Source organism: Aythya marila, assembly GCF_965140915.1.
Source record: "Aythya marila genome assembly, chromosome: 1".
NCBI lineage: Eukaryota > Metazoa > Chordata > Aves > Anseriformes > Anatidae > Aythya > Aythya marila.
Genome location: NC_139042.1, coordinates 16,961,652 through 16,979,673, shown reverse-complemented (window position 1 = coordinate 16,979,673; position 18,022 = coordinate 16,961,652). Strand labels below are relative to the sequence as shown.

Below are 18,022 nucleotides of genomic sequence, written 5' to 3'. Positions count from 1 at the left end.
CTGTATTACTGCCTATCTCCAAAATAAGACACGTAGTGCTTGAGATTAGAATGACATATAATTTATTCATATAACTCACAAGTAGTTGGACACTACTCAAAGTTTTTATCTCCATATGCAAGTGATTTACACAAACATAATACTAAAATTGCTTGCTTAGAAGGTAAAAAATACCATGGGTATGAAATGCCATGGTAGATGCTGTTCAATATACTACACATTCTTTGTGTCAGACACTTTCACTCATTCATGTTTTTAGAAAAAATGTGGTTTGCCATTTTTATTTTTTATTTTTTTTTTAAAGTAGTCTAGGAAACTTAGGTAGCTTTGCACTAAACCTTCTAGTCAATTACTTCTCCTAGTTCTTATGAACTGAATTGACAACCAAAGCTACAGTTTGAGTAGTTCAAAAAAAATATATATATATTCATTTCTGCTCCCCTGAATTCACCAAGCATGGTGTGATCAAATCACATTGCCTTCCAACATGTGACACAGAATAGTAACCCCGGTACAGCCAAAGGAACATGCAGGAATTTATGCTTCAGCATGGTGGTGTTGGTGCCGACAACCAGTAGCTGCGAGTGTGTTTGCACTTCACTAGGAATGTATTAGTATCATCAAATCATTTGGTATTCATGTAGCTGTGGAGTCTGATTGTAATTCTGCATAAATCTCTTACTGAAACTTGTATCTCATAAGCCTCATTAATTCTGCATTAAGCATATATGGCTGTGTGGAGAAAATTGGACTTTAATGTGTTTGTCTGCATCAGATTAAGTTACACACATTATCTTCTAGATGAGGTCCAAACATATATTTTGCTTGAAATGCCAATAGTTACCTTAAAACATACCAAGAAGTTAAAAAGCTTTCACAATACAAGATCCAGCTACTTATTCCACATATACAAAAACACAGCTAGAGAAATACATTTCAATTGTTCAATGCTGAAATATGAGGAAAGTCTAAAAAAATAGAAAAAACTCTGATACCTGGACATCTATTCAGAATGTAACACTGCATAATGCCGCAATATGAGCACCCATTTAAAATGAGAAATCCCCCAAGAAGCATAAGGGGATCTAGTACTTGTGACAAAAATAGATGAATACTGCACCAAAAACATGCATACAATCGCCATGGTCTTTCAGTATGCTAGTGATGGTCTAAACAGTGACCTAACACAAGAGTGAGACAGTGTTCCCAAATAAAATCAAGTGAGTAACTACATATTGATTAAACTTTCTGATGCAGCAAAATGAGGGCACAAAGCCATCTCAGGGTTCTGGAGCTGTTTCAAGATTCGCTTGTGAAATTTCTCTCTGACACGGTTGAACTCCATTATATCCAGTGGGTCCTCTTCAACCCAGAATTTGTGGAATTCATGCATTAAGTAGCCTACAAAAAGAATAATAAAAAACAGATGAGAAATACAGTAAAGATTACAAAATTAAAAAAAAATACACAATTAATAACTATGATGCACACAAAGAATTCTGGGCACTGAGGTCTGAGGCTTCATGAACCTATGGCAGGGATAAGATTAAACCCACCTGCAAGACACCTGCTCCAACACTATGTATGACATAGCTTATGAAACTAAAACATCTGGAAGTGCTTGCTGCCATAGCATTGGCATTACACATGCTGGACATTTAACAAAACAACTGAAGATTCATTTCTGGAAAAACATCTCATACTTATGTTTCCTTGATTTGGGAATATTTCCCCCTAAAAGAATTTTAGGGAAACTTTTTAGAAGTCTCACTCAGGGGCAAATTCAAGGCTTGATGAACACTGGCAGAACTTCTTCCAATGATTTCAAGAAATCACTAAGCATCCTGACATATGGATGATGAGCTATTCATGTATCATTTAACATGGCCAAATAACATTAACTAAAACATTAAACTAATGAGTAGGAGAAAATACTACTGATGATATTCCACTGGCCTTTTGTTTATATTGAAGTTCTGCCTCACTGATTTTTCCTCAATAGAAACAGTGCTTAAGTGCTTACTCTCCACTAAAAAACGCATACGGCTAAGTAACTAACAGTTACAGCTTCCTCATACGGTTTTACTTGTATGTGCATGACCCTGCAGGAAGGGTTATTTAACATTTATGCCCATGGTCCTGGAAAGACAAGCAAGGTGACACTAGCTTTGTTAAGATATCCTTGCCTCAGGAAAAAGCTTGGTGACAAAATTGTGTTTAACACACAAGCTTTTACTGAGGCCTTTACCCTCTTAAATTTTGTGCCACCCTTGGGCTTGAAGAGGAGCCACCACCAAGAAAAACCTTACAGACAGTACTATCCAGTGAACTGGACACAACCTCTTGATCCCAGCATCCACAGCAGACAAGCCACTGAGGATGCATAACCTTTCATCCCAATACAGCAAAATTTGCAAGTTATCTGTGCTTTCAAGAAGCAATGGCATTTGTTGTAAAAGGGGCTTAATTGCTTTTATTCATTTATTTCATTATATCCTAATCTGAAACAAAAACCACACATAACTCTAACTTAAATTTCACTATTTGCAAAATCACATTTTTTTCCTTTCAACATTAAGTTGATAAACTTTATTCAAAAGGTATCTTAAGCACATCTTCAAATCTTAGCAGATATTTAGGTACTTATCTGTCCTTTATTTATCAGGCTGACCACTGACAAAGACAGTGTAACAGCTAAATTGCTGAAGTTTCTACCAGCCAGTGTATTTAGGGCAGCAACCCAGAAGTCATCACAAGAAGAGACTTCCCGCTGCAGTATGGAATCTGCCCATATAAGGTTTTGGGTGAATGAGTCTTGAATAGCAACCTCAAATGCCTGCATTTTTTTTTAACAGAAGATGTGCTGGTCACGAATATTCGCTATTTATACAGTCAATCAATAAAGAGTATTAAAACAGCAAAACAAAAAGGTCTGCTACCTAAATAGCCAACTTGAGAAGGTTTTGTTTTGGTTTTAATTAATAGGGAAAACAGTGCATCTTGACTTCTTGTTATCAGTTCCTTGCCTACATTTTGAAAAACATTAGAAATGTAGCACCTGGTGCAGTGCCCTTCTGGCAAGGATGCACAGTAGGTCTGTGCTGTAGAAGGGATGCTCAATTACAGGGGAAAGGGCTGGGAAAAAAAATTAATTCCAGCAGGACAAGTCTACTGAAGGGTGCAGTGAGGCACTTGAATGTAGATATCTTAATACAGATGGATTTATGGGGAAAATACCTTTAGTTTCTTATTATTTAAAAGCAGTTTAAGCAGGTAGGAAGGCATTAGTTCAGTCACTTTGTTTTGTTTTACTCCCTGGTTTGATGGTGACATGCATCACAACTCAGAAGTGGATCCAAGTACTCTAAAGTCAGGACAGTAAGACCAGCACAACACTGTTTGTGCAGTGTCAGCCAATTTACAGTACTCTTATCTGCAAGGGCAGGAAAAAAAAGCAGGAGTACAAAAGTAGGAGTACAAACTAGGTAGGTATCCCCCCCCTCATCACTTACAGAAGGTCTGCTGAAAGTGGGTGAGTGTTGGTGCCTCTGGAGCAACATTGTAGAAGTGGGTCTTCAGAGCTCCACTCACGAGCAGGTTATATGCAAGGTCTGTTATGTTAATACCCACAATAGCAAAAGAGTAGCTGGAAGAAAGAGAAACATTTCTTGAGAGCTTGTCTTCTTTCCACAGGCTATAAGAAACTGTCACTGACATTGCAGATTAGGTCATACTGAGGTGTATTGACTCTCCCTCTTGTGAGCTTCCAAGTGTGATGGAAAACTACAAAAACATTTGTCCTATCTGCTTTCTACTCTCTAATGGCAGTGTTTCCCTAGTGAAACACATGGTCGAAGTGAAAACAGGAGTTTCGTCACCGTGCCAGTGTTCTCAGTGGAGCAGCACAGATTCATTCCTATGAAATGAAAACAAGCCCCGGAGTCCCTGGACTCACTTCTGATACAGGGTAAGCACTCCACACGGTGGCTGTGCCTGCAAGGTGACCTGACACTTGCTATTTTAACCCATCTGCCCAACTGGAATTCAGTATGCACAGTTAGGAAAATAAAGGTTTATGCAATTGATCCTATGATGATATTCATATGGCTAAGAAGCCTGTGAAAGAGATTTAGCTGAATCACCTCCAATTTCTTCCCAACAGAGAACTAGATACACAAGCAAAATCCTAAATCAGGTCATGGTAGGAACAGAAAAAAGGGTATCTAACCTATGAACCAACACCCTGTCCTGCTAAGACAAATGAGCAAGGAAAGTATATTTAGGCACAGCAGAACTCAGAAATTAGAAGTTCTTTCTTAATTTGTAGACCTGTTGCACAAAAAGCTCAAGATTTCTGGCAATGACAATTTCCCAAGAAAACACAGTAAAGCAAACTTGTTTAGTTTTTGAATATTTCTTGAGGAAAAGAGTCCTTAACATAAGGCTTAACAGCAGGTTTCACAGAACAATGAAGTCCTGGCATTAAAATACTGCATTACAGATTCTCAGTTACTCTCAGTTATACTTTCTTGAAAGCAGATCAGAAACTGCCTCTGACAGAGAGACAGGTGAGACTTGGTCATATTATGCTTTAAGAAGAATTAAACAGGTATTTATAACTGCACTATTCATAGCATGCACAAAAAAAACCAACAAACTTATTTGCTACAAGATTCCACCCCCCTACTCCCAATTTTTACTTCAAAGTAGGTTTATCCTGTAATCTTTGATCAAAATGAAGATATGGTTAAGATGATGCATGTTAGCATGTACACTGAAAAAATCCTTAAAGAAGTAACCAAGCAATACCCTGCTCCCTTCAAATATGCAGCATCAGTGTTAACTGTTGTGTTCCTGGCTAAAACTTACCCAATTGCCTTATCAAACTTTTTCTTCTCCCATTCAGCTTTGCTGAACTGGCTGGAAAAAAAATAAAATCCAGATATTAACATGAATTGCTAGTTCCAAGATCTCCCTCCAATTTCTTTGTTATTACAACATTAAACACACACAGACTATGTGTTTTACTTCTGTTGATAGGGCTAATCCTCTTTAACTCTGCTTCTGAGTGAATCGATTCGTATAGGGAGACCGGACATAGCTAGAAATAGATGCTTGATTTATGGCATCACTAGTAAACTTGGTAATGATGACAAAAGCCTACATCACTGCTCTCAGTAAAAGCCAGTTATTTTCTATATTGGCCATAAAAATAATCCACCTCAATTAATTTTGAGCTGAAAAAAAAAAAACAAACAAAAGCAGTATACCAAATTTCTTTCAACAAATGGATGATGATTTTAGCTTTCATGTTCTCAAAGATGTGCATGACATTCATCACTGGAGATGCAATCCACTTGAGGAGGCAAACATGAGCTTTCTATCGCAGGAGTATTTTTCATGTCCCACCAAAATAGAAGTCATTCAACAGCCAAAATTAAGGAATTTTTTGTTGTTTAGCACAATAATGCAAATGTTTTCAAGAATACAGAAGATCCCCTCCCATAAAACAGTCCTGGAGAGGGAAGAATTAATTTAAATTTGTTGTTCAACATTAAAAAAAGAAAGCTGCATGGTGCAGCAGCTGATATTCCACTAGCCAGGTTTTACCTGTACCTACTCAGAGTAAATTTAGAAGAAATCATTGCCTGCATTTATTACCAGCTACAAGCAAGCAAGGGACTGACCCTCACCAGTGGGCTAAGGCTTAGAGTCTGGTGGGAGTTTTGTCTTTATAAGGCAGCTCTGAGATTGCAGGCTTTAGATCCCAAATTATACATGTAGGCAGTTGTGTGCAAGTGTCCTTCTTGGACTATACTTGAATTACAGTAAGCTTATATTATAGTAAGAACCATGCCCTGAACTCCGGGCAAGTAAAATATTTAAGAATTGTTGCCTTTAAGTATTAAAGATGCTGAGAGGTTCACACCCATCCTGACCTGTTACCAGGTGATGCATGTTGGAACAAAATTTTGCATCTTACATGGCTTGGTGTACAGGATTACACCAGTCTATGCTTATTCTATAAAAATTTTGTCATTTTTGTAGGTTGTGGCATAACATCTATAAAAAAAACCCCAAGCAAGTGTTGAATAATAAAAGGTGGCACACTTAGGATGTGGACAAGCAATGCAGTTCAACAAAAATAGAAACTACATTGATCATTATCACATCAGAAACTAGCACTGCTGCTAAGCAACCACACCAGGAAAACACCACAGGCACCACGAGCAGCATCTATCTTCTAACGAATGCTCTTTCAAGGGGTAAAAATTGCACATGCTCACACAGAACTGCAAGATGGTCCTTGGAAATCTCACATAGGAGTGGAGAACACTGATGGGATTCTCAGCCCTGACAGCAAATATTCAGCACCTGTGTAGTATTGTTTTATTTCCCATGTAAATCTTGTGTTCAGTTAAACAAAAATCTTGGTTATTTTCTATAATGCTTTTTAAGCATTGTGAAAACTCCTATTCATCAGGGCACATTAATTAAAAGCATCCATTAGCAGCGCAATACATAAAGAGAAGACCAAACCTGGAGGGGGGAGCTTGCAGTGAGAAAATAAATGTGAAAATATAAAAGGAAATGCCAGACAAACTAAATTTGAGGATTTAAGTCAAAGACCAACGTCTATTGCACTTCCATTCCCCTCAACCCTCCAAGCACTTTTTGTCACAGAATTACCATTGGTAACTCAACCACAAAACGCAGGGGATATCAAAAGCTATACAGGATTCAGATGTAAACACCCTACTATGGGGGTATTTAGCACTACTGGCAGAAGAAGAGAGGAAAAAAAAAAAAGTATTTTGAGACAACTGACAACCGTGGAACTGGCTAAGAGGCACCCATTCCCCCAGCAATTATGGAATAAGTCTTCTCACAAATTGTTGTTCACAATACCAGCTTTTTGGCACCTGAAAGTACCAGAAAGCAGGACATTGGACTAGCCAGATTAGACCAGTCATTAGTCAAGGTAGCCAAAGTATGTGAATAGTAAATAAAGTGGATTTTCAGCTGTGCTAATAAACTCTTGGCATAGAGTGCTTTTGATTATAAAGTCAGTCACAGCTGCTGTGACCATATTTGCACAGCTGAAACACCTCCCCAAAAGTTACCCCAAATCTGTTGGATTTGTTGGTTAAATTTTATTACTAAATAGCTCTTAAAAAAAATAGTGTCTTGGCTACAACAAGCGAGGTTGATTTTATTCTTTATATATATTAGCATAGTCAGATGTACCCAGCCTTGAACCATTAGCCAAAGTTGGAATTAACTCTGCAGTGTTTAGAGAAAGGAATGGGAATCTCTGTGTTGCATTAAAGTTGTTCAGTTCATAACACACTAAATTGCAGCATGGTTTGATTATTTACACGTAGATTCTTACAAAACTAAGAGAAAAAAAAAGAAAAAAATACCTTAGTTCCTTCTTAGAGACTTCCCTTCATTATGAAAAGACAAAAGAATTAAAACAAAGGTAAATAAAAACATAAAATCAATTGAAATCAGAAATTAAGCGAAAACATTTAATGCTAAGTTTCACTATTTCTAGTATTCAGTATACAAGTTTTCCTCTTGAATTTGATCAGTTTTCAAGATCAGCACTTGAAAACAGATAGCACGTGGCAATACTCACATGTCCAACAAAAGGAAAACACAGCCCCCTTCCCAGAACAACAGCCAGTACAGTACTCTCTCAGATTATTCTTTTCTAGGCTAAAGCATTACCTGTATTTAGGCTGAAGAGAATCAGAAAGAACTTGCTGGGCTACCTCAGTGTCCCATTCGGCAAAATACCTGAAGAGAGATGTTTCAGTTAAATTGTTAAACTTTGCCTTTTTGTTTAAGTCATAAGCTGTCCATACATGCCAGTGCCAGACCCTTTAAATATCACTACATGCACTACGCAGAATTAGTAACTTTAACATGTTAAATTAATTCAACTACCACTCAGACCCCCAAAGAGAAAGATAAAAGCAGCCTGAAATGACAAGTGCAATCCCATAAGCTGCTAGTGAGTGTGGGTTATCAGACTCACCTTTGTGTCCATCCTACAGAACATCTATTGCTTATTACTAGTGTGTGTTGACTGCAGAACTCAAGATAAAGCAGATCAGGCTCTTTGATCTGGCAGATTCACTAAGCAAGATAGAAGTCAACACAGCAGACTGAAATACGTGGTAGGGAGTCACATACAGTGGAAGTTCAAATCAGGCTCTAGAGTCCAGATCCTTCACTGGTCTTGGCTAGAGAATGACAGTAATTTTTTTAATTTTTTATTTATTTAATTTTATTTTTTAAATAGTGTCCCTCAACATAGAAAAACAGAAAATATTTATTCCCCTGACCTGCCATACCAGGGAGAGGTTATTCTTAGCAAAATAAATCTTGCGTCTGTTATCTGCAGCAGATACAAGGGCTGGAGGAAATAACAGGGACCAATCAATTCTTAAATTGCTAGCCCCAGATGACATCAAACACCTGGCCTGCATGAGGCAGAGGGAATATTTATGTAAACCTCACTGCTTAATATTGGGTATAGAAAAAATTTAAAAAGCAGTCCAGCTATAGAAGTTTGCCATCAGTGGCCAGACTTCAAGTATTTTACTTAAGAATTCAGTATAAAAGTTCCAAATCAAGAAAGATGAGCAGTGACATAACCCTCCCACCTACTCACTTCCAGGGCATTTTGTTTAAAGAGATCCTCCAGATATTGGTGAAAATATATTTTACAGTTTCTCTCCTGTGGGAAGAGTGTTAACTTACTGTGTTAGAGGGAGGGGGAAAAAAAAGACTTAACGAGCAGTATAACCTTGTTCAATGAGAAATACTAAAAGAAAAGGGAGACCCTCCAGAAGAGAGGCCCCCCCCTCAAAAAAAAAAAAAAAAAAAAAGAAAGAAAAGTTCTTTCAGTTTTTGATATGGAGTCCCTAATGCTTTTCAAAGTTATTCCTACAGACTTGCTAAAAAACCTGCATATAATGCTGCTTTTCACAACTGCAGATGCACATAAATACATCTCTAAAGGAGCATACTTACACCAAGTTATATAATCCCAGCAGACCCATCCCTCTGAAGTCTGTTTTAGGATCATCACCTTGGAAACCAATTTCACACCACTGCTTCGAAATCCGAGCTTTCAGTGGTGAATTGGGCTTCAAGCATTTCCACAACTAGGAAGATCACAGGTAGAATATAATTAAGCCTCAACACATTGGCATGACTTTCTTCTCTTTAAAGCAAGGTAAATTCTTGTGTAACTGATCTGTATTGCTATTCCAGCAACCAGAGCAGCAAAACACATGAAATTCCTGGGGGTGAGGAAGGTTGCAGGGGGAAGCCTAAACACTCAAGTTTTGCAGCCATTTCAGCCCTAGAAGGTCCTTCTGACTATCTGCAAGCACAGCAACATCTCACACAAGGACTTATTTTGATCGTGCTTTGTGTATCAAACTAGAGCCTGCCTCCATAAGCACTGAGATAGGAACGGGCTGGAAGTTGGTTGTAAATCACTGGCAGAGAGGCAGGCAATCAGCCCTCAGGTCCCTAAGGCTCTGCAGCAATCTTTTCTCCAGCATCTTTTGCAAGTCTCCAGAAGGGTAATAAATAGAGGGTGCTGGCTTGGCTACCACAGAGCTAAAAAGCAAATTAGAGAACATCGAAAGAAGAAAAGACATACAAGAACAGCACTTTCCACCTTCGTATTTAACTAAGGGGTGAATCATTCATTGATTTCACATTAAAAATAAATAAATAAAAAGGAGAAAGTGATTTAACAAGCTAGATCCTCAGCTAGAATAAATCTACTTAGCTGCACTGGGCCAGTGACTTAGTGCCTAAATATCATGTTGCTAGGCACCTAAAAGCAGCCTAAATTGACACCCAACAAACACATACCTTTCTGCACATCTTATGTGCCATATTGCAAACCGATGCTTTCCAGAGTGTATTGAGAAATCAGGTGTTACCAATAAGCTGGTGAATAGGGCCTCGGGACACTTAGATAAAAGATAAAGCCTACCCAATGGAAAGAGCAGTATGCACATTTCTCAAGTAATCCACACAGCAGTTGTATTAATTTTAGCAATTCAGACTGCATTTAAAGTTCAGTACCTTTGGAAAGTTAAAACTTTCAATGATTTCACTTTGTTGTGACTGCATAAAGCATCATGCAGTGTTTAAATCATATTTAGTGTCTTCCCTGTTCATCCATTGACACTAAACATAGTATTATTTATTAGTTCAATCACATTATATTAATCTTCCTCTCATTCATAAATTGCCCTCCTGGTAAACATGAATAAATGATAGGCATTAGGAACTTGAATTACCCATTGCAGAGATCACTTCACAAAATACCTAGAAGCAAAGAAAATCTACTGGCTTATTCTTCCCCAGTGTGGACTGGAAGCTGAATTAAACCACTGAACATCTTTCTATTTGACATGACAATTAATTTACAGCAGGCTTTTCACTTTTGCAAGTGCTATTGCACAGGTTACACTGAAGACAGATGGAGACACTGATACTTCTTTCAGCATTAGGAATTTTACAATGTAAGCTGAACTGTTTAGCTTCCCTTCTGACAAATGCTCAGGTTTTACTCTGCTTTTCTCTTTAAATGTTACGTGACTACACATCACAGCGACAATTTTCAGGAGCAGCTAAGAACCAGGTCCCCAAATGCCAGGTGGAAAAAAAAAAAAAAGAGGCAGATCCTCAGTGCTCCTTACCCATGATCACCTCACACCCTACTTCTTGCATGCTGGGCAGTGCAGGTGCACAATGTGTTTAGGAATATTTTCCTGGAGCAGGGGCAGAGTCAAAGGAACTGCTTGAAGTTTTCAGTACTTAAACTTGCTTTATTTAAAAACAGTAAAAACAGATTTCAGTATTTTTATTTAAGAACAAAACCTGATTTTATTTTATGACCTCTGACAGTTATGTAAAAAAACGTTTTTTCTGTACAAGTTAATGTATTCACTATTCTTGCAATTTCTCTGAAGCATCTTGCACTAGCTATGATCAGAAGTAGGATCAGAAGAATAAGAAGAAATACTGGGACTTGTTATTCGACTATATTCCATCCTCTTTATTCTCTCCTCAGTTTCTTTCCAATATAAACAAGTTCTCTAGCTCTCTCCCTGAAGCTTACAGCTTCAAGTCCATCTTCCTCAAAAAAAAACACTTATCTGGTGCTGTGCCAGGCTTTCCTTAAAGCATGAAGTAAAACCCAATTGGTATGGTTTTCATTGTTGTTCACATATTACCTAAAGAATGGTCTAATTTTCTTTTCATTTGAAAACACTTTTGTTAAATGTAAATGTGCACATTATTTCCCACCCTGCCATCGTACACTGTGAAAGCTAGTGGCTTATCAATGGGATATATGAACAACGTCTTCAAAAAACACAAGAAACTGAGGAGAAAAAAGTTTATTCTCATTATGAGAACTTGAGGAAAGGTGAACTGAAGCAGGACATGCTGCTGTTTTATCCAGAGCTCAGCACTGAGCTGTTGCCTGCAGTAAGAGCTGTATATCCAGCACCTAGACACAATTCAGCCAAGTGACACGTGTTCATCAACAGGGAACAAGCTGCTTGCCTGCCAGGTGTTACACCCAGACTAGATGAGCATGCTGTACGGTCTGATCTCAAAGCAGGTACATGATGGAGGGAGGTGATATTATCTCCCGATGTTTTAAGAGGTTTACAAACTAGCCCTTTGGAGCTGGCATGAATAAAGGACACCTTATCAGTGTCTCTTAAGCACCTACCTTCAGGAGCATTTCCTCATGTTGCGGGTTCTCTGAATCGTACGGCTCTCGGCGCAGCTTTTCAACCTCTACAACCAGATTCCTGTACCCAACGATCTGCAGCAGGCAGGCCTGAAGAGATACTCCCAGCCTGGGAGTGGGAGAAAAAAAAAATATAATCCAACTAAGTCATTTGCAACCAAGCCACAGCACTACAGCATACGTACCTGTTTAATTCACGAGTAATGTTACATCAATGAATTAATAATCCAGTATTTTATTTACTGCCAAAGACTTTCCAGGAGATTAGTATTATATTAAATGAGGCCTTGTGAAAATTATAGTCTTATTTAGTGCTCTACTTTGATCAAAAAAATATGGATTTTTAAACTTGAAATGGTGAATTTCTACGTAGGGAAGTCTCATAAGTATACACAGCAGCTTTCAAAGCCTATTACAATCACATCACTGAATCTTCACCCCCATTCAAATGGCAGCTTCCCAAACAATGCCCTGAGACCAGAGAAGTGAACTTAAAAAGGAAAGGAGAAAACTCAGCAAAAAGCTAAAAACATGCATTTTATTTCCATGCCGCCTTAGCCTGCATAAAGAATATTAAAAAAAAAAAGAAGTAACAGTTCAAAGATCTGCCTCTAGGTAGACTTGTTTTTTGTTGGACTCATGTTAAGAATCACAATAACGGCTCTTTTCATTATTATGCAGATCAACCTGATGCATCCTTATAAAAAGGCCGAACTTGGCTTTGAAGACTTTAAATTACAATTTGTTCAGTTTTAGTGTTTTTTTTTTTCCTAATAAAATACAAGTTATAAGCATGTCAGTTTTATATTACATTTGAACATTCAATTATGTATAGGAATATGGCATCAATTTTTTCTTTTTTATATATTTTAAATAAAGGCTAAAATGATCCAAATGCCTCGTATAAATTTGGAGAACACAGATCTATATCCTCACTGCTCGTTGGAACACAGGCTGTGCTGATATCAAGCTGCACAGATTCCTTATCTGCCCTATTTGGTACTCTGAAATACTTTGTTTATTCCATAACACTGTTAAATTTTCCTTAGCAGAAGGATTTTGACTGCTTATCTTCTGAGATTAATCCCCAGAATAAGAGAGATGTCATCATTAGGCCATTTCTCTTGCCAGAACTGCGTGCTATTTCTGTCTGTAACCCTTTTTGAATAACCTAAACAGCATTTCCCCCCTTTGGTGTTTAGTTTTTGCATGCTTCACTTGCTATACCCTACAGTTTTATCGAAAGGCTGCATTTCAAAGGAAGCTGAGAAGCCTGACAGAATTGCCGTAGTGCATCACTAAGCCATGGCCATCATGTTTTTAACTACTCAACCTCATGGTAGTTCAGAGAAAAACATCATAAGCAGTGGAAAAGCAGAGCAATTTTATATATTAAAATGTTGTGTTTAAGTTCCAAGCTGAACACTATATACTAAGCAAGCAGTATTTGAACTTGCTATTTAAAGCCAGTCAAGTACTCAGTGCAACGCTGTTCATGGAGGAAAGGGAATTTCTTCACGGAGGAAAAATTTCTTTGTTTTGTTCATGAGCTCTCCTCCTTCCCCAGCAGCACTGAGCAGAGGATGCAGATGAACTGCTGATGCCTCACACCACCTCCTGTTGTCCCTGTGCTGGCAGTGGTGGTTCTCAGAGTGCAGGAGCAGCCTGCTCACACCCCCACCCCACGTGGAGCCTCAAACTAGGAGCATTTCACAGGCTGCTCCTGTAGTTGGTGCAAATTGCATGGGTCACCACCTGGTTATTCAACCTACTCGCTCCCACCACCAGATACACACTTAGCTTAAATGCGCTGACAGAGGGAAACTACTCTGGGCCTCCTTTCCTTCAGATCACGGCAGCCCATTGCTGTCAAGAACAGCTCGGAGCAAACTTGCCTGGGATGCTAGCTCAGCTCTGCAAAGATGCTACATGAACAAAACTGACTGCACACAGATTTGTGCAAACACATAGCATGACATGTCCCCACGTCCTTTCCCCAAGGAGATTTTAAGTCTGTGCTATGCAAGGGAAGGCCAGAGCTTCCCAACAAGACAGCTTGGATGCAGGTTTTTTGATGTTTGAGAGCAGGCAAACCAATGGATTTTCCTTAATCCTGCCTAGAGAAATAGCTGACCTGCTTTTGCTGAAGTTTCTCCAGAAGAGTTTTGTATAAAGTAAGTAAGTGCCTCACATATAAAGATGCAGTCCAGATGACTGCAATTTAGTAGAACTATAAAAAATGTAAAGGAAGGAGCAATTTAGTGGCAGGGTTTGTTTCTATGCATGCAGGACTACCATCCCAGGCTCACATTCCTCACTGTTTTGAAGAGATCAGAGAACTAAGAGGGGAAGATGCCATGGAAGCAGGCATGGGAATGAAAGACTCAGTCCTGTAAAAACACTGAGCACATAATTTCTTGTCCAAAAAAAAAATAAAAAAAATAATTAAGCATTTGTTCTGTGCTTGGCATATGAACAACACCTGGATTAAATGAAAAATATTAAGTTTTGCTTTCTTATACAAGGACCAGAGCACTCAAATGTAACCTAGTTCAGGGGCAAGATTCAAGCAAGCACCATTCATCTGTATCTCTGCTCTCCCTCTCTTGAAAGACAGCTTTTACTCAGAGGCCAAAGGCAAAGCCACAGAAAGATCTGATGATCTCTGGTGCCACACAATATTATTTTAATGAATTTCCTGTTTCTTCTTGGCATTGTTCCACCCTGTTACCCAAGTGTCCAATATTGACAAGTGAGTACTTCAATTAGCCCAGCTGCTAATGCTGCGGTTACTAATGTCCACAGGTCAGGCTCTGAGCTATGCACATTCTGCATTTTTTTCTGGTATGTCACCCTCACTAATTTTTCATTGTCAATTTTTTCCCCCCTCTGAATTTCAGCTATCAGTGTCCTGTGCAACACTGAGTATCTAAGCTGTGGAACCCTCCTCCTTTGCCCACTGAAACACAATTTTTACACCAATAACAGAAGCGTTACTACATGCTCTTGAAATACGTGCTTTTGAATTTAGTCATTTGTTGTTAACTTCTTACCACTAAAATCTTGTAGCATTAAAAAAAAAAAACTGTGTTGTGTTGGTAAACCTTGTGTTTTAATAACTCAAAGCACTTTTAAGACAGAAGCAATATACTGGTTTGCCAGTTACGACAGACCAATTTCTTCCCTGCCCAAAAGGCTACCTACAGCCTTGCTAAGAAGCCATCACTGTCACTTCCACGACCACCTGCCTTGGCAGTATTTTATCCCTGGGCAAGTGGTCCCCGTAAATCAATGCATCAACAATGCACTAAGCATGATTCAGGAAGCAGCTAGACAAAGAAACTCAGGACTTTCAGGACTTGCCTGTTACAGTCCCTACAAAAGATCGTTCATTTTTCCATCAGCTTTTTGACAGCAAAGCTTAAGCTGTAGTTTCACACTGAGAAACAAAATTCATCTTCAGATTGTGTACCAAAATAGCTATGAAAAAAGTTGTCCATGGACTTGGGTACTGAAAAGAAATCAATAATTCCCCATTTATTTATAAGGAAGTCATGAACTTACTGTGGATTTATATCTGGGTTAATCTTTTTCAGCTCCATGATGTCATCTATAGTTTTTTCAATAGCATCAGGGTGAACACTTACTGAAGTTTGCAGACGCTAAAAAGAGGTTTTAAAAACACGCATTAATTCTTATGGAAACTATTGTTCAATGGAGGATAACAGTAGTAAATTTAATACCTAAAATCTTCTAGCTTAGCAGCCCAGAATAGCCAACTCCATATGCACACCTTTCCAATGTACTCAACCCTAATGACTAGCTTCAGAGCACAATCCCCATATGAAAACTTGAGCTGCTTCCCCATGCCTTTGGAGCCAGTTATGTCCGCAACAGCTATTAGCAAAGAAGATCTGCATTGTGGCTTTCAGTTGAGAAGCAGCTTCAAGCCACCCACTTCATTAATGGGATTGCTACCCTTCATTTTGACACCCCCCTCTCCCAACATATTGCAGTAACACAAATACATTTTTCCTTCCTCTTGCACATCATCGCCTTGAAGATACCTACAAAAGTTCAATATCAAAAAAAGTCACCATGCCTTCCAAAAAATTAAGGAAGACTTTTCTGGTACTCTGTCTTAAAATTACATAAATTTATACTGCATCTAAACAATTTTCTTATATAAGGATCTGCCTTTCTTATTGTGCTAAAAGTACATTTGGAAGTGCCATGCCAAACTATAAACTATGTGACACCATTCTCATTAGTGTTGAGGTAAGCTTTTCAACAGCACTAGTTCTCATACCAAGGAGAAATGAACGGTTGAGTAATCTTAATGCATACACAAATGCTTTTTTCAGATGAGTGAGAAGCATTTATATTAGTACAACCAGTGCTATGGCGAAAGAATGAATTGAAAGTCTTGTCCATTAGTGTATTTAACAAGAAAGCAGAGATCTAAGTTGTCTTTGCAATCTAAGTAACTCTGACTTCAACCTCTTTTTATCCTTGCTTTAAAGGCAAAGAAACAAAAACTTGTGAAGTCTGTAAGTGACTGACTGCAGATTACAGAAGTTTTGGATAGGATGAGAAATCCACCTAAGAAACCCTAAATCACAAAACATCACCCTTGTTTCTTCCTTGGTTTGTTGCTCCCTTGATTCCCCCAGTGCTAGTACCACATTGAGCTGCTGGGGGAGCACAGGACACTCCCCCCAGCTTTGGGAAGCCACTTGCTGTGATGGTCACAGCATCTCCTCGGTAGGAGATGCTTTTAACGTGAGACCATATCAGATTCTAAAGTGATTTTGTGGGGTGAGTAAACAGCTGACTGAACAAACTACTGGATACAACAGGAAAGTTCAACTGAGATCTTTCACTCACCTTACTTTTTGAACCTTTCAGTGATGCCTCTGTAAGAGAACAGCATTTGAAAGCAGAGCGTCAGACAATTTTAAATTAATCCAATATACATTTAGCTTATTATTCCTTAAAGTCATACTATTTTTAGCACATGCAGAAACGTACAAAGGCATGCAAAACTAATTTCTTCAGTTACCTATTTTCATAGTTCTGGCAGCTCCAGGCTTTGTATTGTAACAGATCCTTTGCAACTCACATCGCCCTGTTAGTTTCCTCACCACAAATTTCAGGCAGCGCCACAAGAACTTGCAGTAGAAGTACAGGCATACCTGGATAAACATCCTGTTCAAAAAAAAAAAAAAAAAAAAAAAAGAAAGAAAGCCTGATAATAAGACTTGAGCAGATTTTGTTTAGACAAAAGATACCACCCAAATAGAAGGTACTTCCTCACCCCAAATTCTCATTGCATAATGGCAGCTTTAAAGCAAAAGCAGCAGTCACAATACAAACATTTATCCTAATAAATTTTAAAGGACCAGAGACTTCCTGAAGTTCCTCCTGGCCTGGATTATTCTGTCATCTTATGATGTTTATTTTTCAGGCTTTCACAAGAAACAGTTTATTTTAAAAGTTTTTTGGGTTTTGTTTTTAAAGCATTGCAGCTGTTACCTAAGCCCACACACCACGTGCTACCACAATTATATAACACACCCCAAAAACAGGTTTCATGGGCTACATCTCATTTGGAGAAAGTTTCACTTTCTCATTTCTGTGGTTATGAATGCCCAGCCCCTGCCACAATACCCAGCTGGAAGCACCAGGACATGAGACGGGGCACAAATAGCCCAGTGCCCTAGGGGTCAGAAGCACATCTCAGAAAAGGCGAATTGCAAAGACTTGACAATGGAAGCATTGGCATCTGGACATGGTTCTGGGCAAGCTGCTCTAGGTGGTCCCATGCCCTGCTTCAGGAGGGCAAGACGGCCTCCAGAGGTCCCTTTCAACCTTAATAACTCTGTGATTATACTCCACAATTATATTCTAGGAAAACATCAATACAGTTTTAATAAGCTAGCTTGCTGTTGAATGGTCAGAAATAATTAGATCCATTACATTGTCAGCTGTGCATGCGTAGACATTAGTAGCCTATTATCTCTTCTACATACTGTTGACACTTTCAAAGGAAAGTCGGTTGTTAAAAGGCTCCATAATACCCTTTTCAGTTGAGTTTGTTGCTTATTCTGAAATACTAAATTCTAGATACTCAAATCAGTATAGCTTTATTAAGAGCTATACTTTATTAAGAGCTCCACCACTTCACAACACATCCAGAAGGGTATGTCGCAAAAGGAC

At 38.6% G+C, this 18,022-nt stretch overlaps 1 protein-coding gene across 2 annotated transcripts in view; it reads right to left on the bottom strand.

Annotated features, from left to right (window-relative positions):
- Positions 1 to 997: 997 nt before the first annotated feature.
- Positions 998 to 18,022, bottom strand: part of ELMOD1 (ELMO domain containing 1) — a 41,907-nt gene continuing 24,882 nt past the window's right edge. Inside the window, exons 3-12 of one of the 2 annotated variants that reach the window (XM_082776158.1) lie at positions 16,866 to 17,011; positions 16,691 to 16,719; positions 15,368 to 15,465; positions 11,783 to 11,912; positions 9,046 to 9,179; positions 7,735 to 7,803; positions 7,425 to 7,448; positions 4,870 to 4,920; positions 3,513 to 3,646; positions 998 to 1,401 (exon numbers count right to left, since the gene is read on the bottom strand). In XM_082776158.1, coding sequence (XP_082632284.1) covers positions 1,229 to 1,401; positions 3,513 to 3,646; positions 4,870 to 4,920; positions 7,425 to 7,448; positions 7,735 to 7,803; positions 9,046 to 9,179; positions 11,783 to 11,912; positions 15,368 to 15,465; positions 16,691 to 16,719; positions 16,866 to 17,011 — 988 coding nt within the window. In that variant the 3' untranslated portion in view covers positions 998 to 1,228. The remainder of the gene's footprint in view (positions 1,402 to 3,512; positions 3,647 to 4,869; positions 4,921 to 7,424; positions 7,449 to 7,734; positions 7,804 to 9,045; positions 9,180 to 11,782; positions 11,913 to 15,367; positions 15,466 to 16,690; positions 16,720 to 16,865; positions 17,012 to 18,022) is intronic. The other variant, XM_082776159.1, reaches the window with a different exon arrangement.